Source organism: Eptatretus burgeri, chromosome 10, assembly GCF_056783735.1.
Source record: "Eptatretus burgeri isolate ZD-2024b chromosome 10, Ebu_testis_v1, whole genome shotgun sequence".
In the NCBI taxonomy this organism is placed as follows: domain Eukaryota; kingdom Metazoa; phylum Chordata; class Myxini; order Myxiniformes; family Myxinidae; genus Eptatretus; species Eptatretus burgeri.
The window spans coordinates 9,704,667-9,710,864 of record NC_140970.1 but is presented as its reverse complement, the minus strand read 5'-3'; the positions used below and the strand labels follow the sequence as shown (position 1 = coordinate 9,710,864).

Sequence of the window (6,198 nt, the reverse complement as noted above, 5' to 3'; positions counted from 1 at the left end):
TAATCTCCGGGCAGTTAACATAGCCAGAGTATTGGCGCACAGCGTCTCATTCCTTCACGTCCACATTCCAAATTTAAAAGGGAAAGAAGGTTTTAAGTCCCCAAATGAAGAACTCCATGCTCAAAGATACAGCACCCTCTTCTGGCACTGCACCAGGGCAGCAGTTTTTAATCGGACTACTGCACAGGGAAACAAATCCAGGACCAGACATTTTATGGACAAGCACATCGTACTACCAACTAAACTATGCTTACATCACAGTAGTGAAGCTGTTCCTCAAATAATTCACCAAAATGTTTGTCTGGGAGTTGGTCTTACAAGTCACCTGGGCAGGACAGGTCCTGAGCCTTGTCTACGAGGCAGCTACGAGTTTACTAGTTGCTGGTGCTTTCATTAAACGTGGATCTTCTTAAATCCATCAAATGTTTCGTAAACTTTGCAATGTCAGCAGGGGACTTTACATCAGCTACCTTCAGGGAGACGTAAAGTCAACTACACAATAATTAAAAATTCCTTGATTTTTATTTTTTCACAAGACAAGAGTGGGCTATGAGTTAGCACTCCTATTTATTCCGAGCTGCTTGTGGGGTCGGCCGAGGAAAGTTTTTGACGAGTCTTTTGACAAACTGGCTGCCCAGGCCTAATGTTTCACTGAAGGCAGCAGGAATTTTGATTTTGGTCAGGGTATGGGTGATAACTCAACTATCCTTCATGAAAGACACCATGAGATATTTAAAGTTCACAAATTAATACCAGCAGGCAGGCCACTCAGCTTAACATCCACATGAGCTATGGTGCATTTTGTGACGTCACGCCCTGCCTGTGAAGCACCGATGTGAGAGTCTATAGTTGGGTTGAGTCTTGAACCTCGACGAGACGGATCAAAGGTAAGTGCTGTATTTACCTCTGCACCATCTTGTCAGACCTGCTGATTGAGCTGATAGCATTGTTAGATTTTCAAACGAACTCCTGTATAGGTTAAATATATGGCAATTACCACATGGCAACCCTTACCCATCCTTGTTTGCTGCAATGGTGTGTGTGACTCATAATATGATGAACAAGAGCTCGATATTAAAAACAAAAATGTAAATGAAGCGCATGTGAGAATCAGAGCATCCAACCCAAAATATGAAGCAGATTGTGCATTCATCTGGCAAACTGAGTTATTCTGAACCGAGAGTCGCAATCCAAGACAAAATTTCACTTCTGATGAGCAGCCAAAAGCAAACTTGCCAACTCATCCATCTACAATCTTGTTTCTGAAAGAATGTCATTTAACCGCAAAGCAATCCTGAAAGGTGAAAAACCGAAATTTAAAGCACAAGCCCCGAAAGCCATCTGACATATAAAGAGTGCTATCGATCATCAGTGTGCAAATTGTTATTTGGTTTTGAACACAAGGTGAGGCCAGATGAAAAGGAAGTTAAGCCAGGCATATGAGGGTACTGATGCACTCTGCTCAAAACAGAGGATTGTTTCTGCCAAAGCAGTTTATTGGCTTGGGGTTGCAACCCTGGTTGGGTTGCAACTCAGACACAGGAAGTCGGGGCAGGAATTTGGAACTTGGCCTTGGTACCGATGATAGCTCGCCTACTCTTTGCAAAAGACACAGTGGGATGCGTAACATCCACCAACTTGTGCCAGCAGATGGGACACCCTGTTTAACATCCATCCAAGGGACGGCACACACGTTGATGAATCACCCTGCCCGTGAAACACCAGGATGACAGTTTATAACTCAGGCAAAAGTAGCATTCCTTTCCTGTCGTAATTCTCTGCAGATTACTGCAGTAGAACCTGTTACCAACTACAGTATATGAGAAGAGTACTCTCATATACTAGAGTTCTAACTGTAGCATTTTTGCCTGGGGGATCAGGATTCGAATGAAGGCGAGAACGCTCAAAGGCGAATGTGCATAACTCTAGGCCATCCTGCCAGCCCCCAAATGAGAGCCATCCTGAAAATTGTGTCATCCCAACGACATAATAGATATATTGCTATTGGCAAATTATATTCACATCACATTCGCCTGCATGATCTTCTTTCTGTTCAATGCACTTCATTCAGCGGTAAACCAAAATTTTGATCCCGGCACAGAAACCTTACCCTTCTGCGTACGCTTAAAGCAGTGGATGTGGCTGTGTCAACCTCTTCGGTGGATGGAAAAAGTCTTCCTTCTTCCAAGCTCGTTTTTCATTTTGGAGAAGATATATGTGTTAATCTCCATGTTGACATCTCCATGTTAATCAAATTGACTTAAATATGGTGAATACGGTGGGCAAAGCAAAACTTCCCACTCCCAGTACTCGAACCGGTGTCGGACATTTCATTTTGAATGTTGCGCAGCATTGTCATTGACGAGGATGCCATCGTTCAGAAGATCAGGATGCTTTTTTAAAGTCTCAGATTCGGATAATTATTTAAAACCATAAGGTACTATTTGCCATTAACTGTTATGAAAGGGAACCATATTATCTGGTGGAAGGCCTGTCTGAATGCGGTCTGTTCTGCACATGACTTATCCTCCAATAAATAATGATGCTCATCGCTCAACAGGTCTCAGATACAAAAATTGCAAATATTTATTGTTGGGTTTCATGTGCGTTTTTCTTTTCCATCATGATGAATTTAACAAGAGTTCTGAGGGTTTCTTCGCTCAAGCTTTCTGCCATGGCCAAATCCTTTGTTTTCTTCCATACACGCCGTGCCTACCCGTCGCTTCGCTGGCAAGTTAAAACAAAAGACAGCATGTTGTACTTCACAGACATGTTGCATGTCTATCTGTGAATCTCAATGAGGGTGTGAAATGAAGTGAAACATGCAAAATTAGAACGGTACTCGGTAGAGTGCGTACCTCCACCCGGCTGAACATCCAAATCCATTTATAATTTACTTATCAGCACCTCTCATTTAATCGGTGGGCAGTAAAATATATTGTCAGGGTATTGGCACACAGTTTATATTTTGTATCCCAATGATATCCAGACCTGAACCATAATCCCATCGGTTTGTTCATGTCAACGAATCAACTCATCCACATAGTTTTGTTATAACTCATCCACAACCTTTTGAAATATCATGCTATATATCGTTTTTGGTCCCATCTCGAAGAATCACTGAATGAATTATTGATTGGTGGGTTTCATGCGCGTTTTTCTGTTTTTCCATCGTTATGAATGTCTGCCTTCAGTGACGAAGGTATAAAGAGATCTTGGTATAACACGTACTCGTACTGTAGTTACCTCTGCCATTGAAGGTGGACGTTATGTTTTTCACCCTTGTTACTTGGCGACAAAACTTTTTCGCCAATTATGTTGTTTTGTAGTATTTGTCTGTCTGTTTGTTTGTTTGTTTGTATCTGTTTGTTACACGATTTTTGGCCACATTTTTCAAGCAATCGTTCTGAAATTTTTGTGTATGTACGTGACCAGCCAAGGACAGCAACGCTTAATTTTGGTGAAGATCCGGATCCGGATACCAGAATTTTTAAAGTGATTCTTCACCTTTGAGAGATAGGGCCAAAAACGATATATAGCACAATATATCAAAAGGTTATGGACCAATTGGGATGAAACTTGGTGGACAGGTCAGGCGTGTGACAAAGACTAATTGATTATATTTTGGTGAAGATGCGGATCCGGATACGAGAATTATTTAATTTTTAAGTGATTCTTCGCTGTTGAGAGATAGGGCCATAAATTATATTGCATGATATCTCAAAAAGTTGCAGATGGATTCAGATGAAACTTGGTGGACAGGTTGGGTGAGTGACACGGACTAATTGGTTCAATTTCGGTGAAGATTCAATTCGATCCAGAGAAGAGATTTTTTCCAAGTGATTCTTCACCATTTAAAGACAGGGCAAAAAAAGATGTATAGCATGATATCTCTAAAATATGTGAACGAATTATGACCAAATTTGGTGGATGAGTTAGTTAGATGACAAGAACAAGCCGATTAGATTTTGGTTAAGGCCCGGAATCAGATCTGACCTTTCAGTGGCATACAAAATGTAAACTGTTCAGCCTGGCGGAGGTGTGTGCTCGACCGAGTGCCATTCTCATTGTTATTGCCACTGTCGTAGTGGCTGTGTTGTTGTTGTTGTTGTTTATCTGCTCATACCAAGTACTTTGACATAAGAAGTATTACTATAAATACTTTTGTGTGCTCTTTCCATGTCTTTCTAAAGGGTTGCTGCTGTTGTAGTAAATTAATGTTACTGTTTGAACCACTGAATTCAGCAGCATTCCTGATTCTTCTTATTATTAAATTCCAGAAACACTAACTTTTAAAACTGGCACCTTTATGATTAAACAGACACAAATTTTTGTTGCAAGTAAGTCAATTACCTACTCGCTTTCCAACCAAGTAAAGCTATTATTGGCTTTCCAAATGTACCATTTTTATTATTCTACGACATCAAGAACCCTTTAGAATGAAGGGTGACGGATACACACACACACACACGCACGCACGCACGCACGCACGCACGGACAGATGACGCTTCTCCTTTCAATAATAGATGGTTGATATTTCTTGGACCAAGCATTCCGACCATGTTCAGTATAAATAATTGTGAAATAATGAAACAGGATGGAGCTAAGAAGTGTGCCAAGAAAGTAAAGTTACTCATCACATCTCAAAAGTAAATGGGTTGCTGACAGGCAAAATAAAACTTTGGTCAAATTGTTCCTTCATGTGTTCATATTTCCTTGCATATTTCTCTATATCCGTTACGATGATGTCACTAAACTGGTGAATGAGAGGGGTAGCTCTTGTGAAAACTCACACATGACCAGTTTCATGGGCAACAACAAATGCAGAGGAGAACCCATCTTCATGGTTGAGCGTGCAGCTTCGCAGAGGATGGCACATTCCAGTGACTGGTGCATAGCCTGGGAGAGCAGTGGGTGGGGGGAGGCAAGTACATTGTAGCTTAAATCCTGGCATATCTCCAGCGGACCAATGTCACATAGAGAAAAGGAAAACTTTTTCAATCCTATATTTCTTGAAATGTTCATTGGAAGTCTTTACTTTTTAACTGGTAAGTCTTGCTTCAGTACATGCTCACATCCATCCATCCATCCATCCATCCATCCATCCATCCATCCATCGGGACCATACTCTGTGCAGAGCGTTGGTGCTGCCTAAGCAGTCTCCTTGGCTATTGGGCACAATCCTGGACGGGTCGTCACTCCGACACAGGATACCAGCAAGCTGGCACTCATTTTGCCGACCTCGGAAGGATGACAGGCAGAGTCAACCCCACCTGGTATTAATTCAACAGCTGAGTGGGACTTGAACTCAGGATCCTAAGATCCCAAGCCCACAACGCCAGGCATATGCTCCCATAGTTAAGGTTAAAATCATCCTGGTGTCTGTAGCCCCCATCGACTGCACTCAAAAGAAGTGCCAAGTGAATATGGCATCCGAGACAAAACTGTTGGCATTCATGCTGCTGTAAAAGTTATCTGTATTTTAAATTTGGAACAGCAAGAAAACACAAGAGGATAATAATAAAAAGTAATAATAAGCAGTAAATTTGCTGCAGAACAATGATAGGCAGCTGTATCAGGTTGAAATGTTGTAAAATCCTGGGAAAGTGTTCGCCCTATAAAAGATGGTGTTTTGCTGAAAATATCGCCTGCAAAATAGTCCTGCCGAGCAGCGGTATCTCCCAGCTGTGAGTTATCTGAGGCTCGTATTCTGGATCCTTTCTGTCATCAAGCCATCGAAAATAGCAGGAGCAGTTTGCGGGGTTTAGCGGCTCTGCGATGCTCGGAATGACCAGACTTTGATGCACCCATGCATTTTCAACAAAATGGAGGACATTGGGTATTTTCACTACCTGTAGCACCGAGCAAAGAAATGTAAGAACAGGCAAATTAATAAATATTTAATTTTGTAAGATTTACGGAGCTTTGGGCAGCACTGCTTGTCGATGAGTTTGGCTGGAGTGCCAATTTCAAGCTCCCGTGAGACAATTGGAAATCACCCACCATCTGCGGACTCACATCACATGTACTGTGTTCCAGACCAGGCAGGACAGGCAGATTACCCTCGACCTGAAATTCATTAATAATCCTGTTGCATTTCCTTTTTAAATGACAATCCAATCATGGCATGGGAATTTGACTGAGACTTGGTTCGTTTCCAAACACTTATGCTGCTACCTTCAGGGTTGTTTTTAACCC

At 41.8% G+C, this 6,198-nt stretch overlaps 1 protein-coding gene across 1 annotated transcript in view; it reads right to left on the bottom strand.

Moving 5' to 3' along the window:
- The window catches only part of LOC147017932 (A disintegrin and metalloproteinase with thrombospondin motifs 3-like), a 279,852-nt gene that overhangs the window by 134,787 nt on the left and 138,867 nt on the right, over nt 1-6,198 (bottom strand). Inside the window, exon 8 of the mRNA XM_085899925.1 lies at nt 4,796-4,899. Coding sequence (XP_085756051.1) covers nt 4,796-4,899 — 104 coding nt within the window. The remainder of the gene's footprint in view (nt 1-4,795; nt 4,900-6,198) is intronic.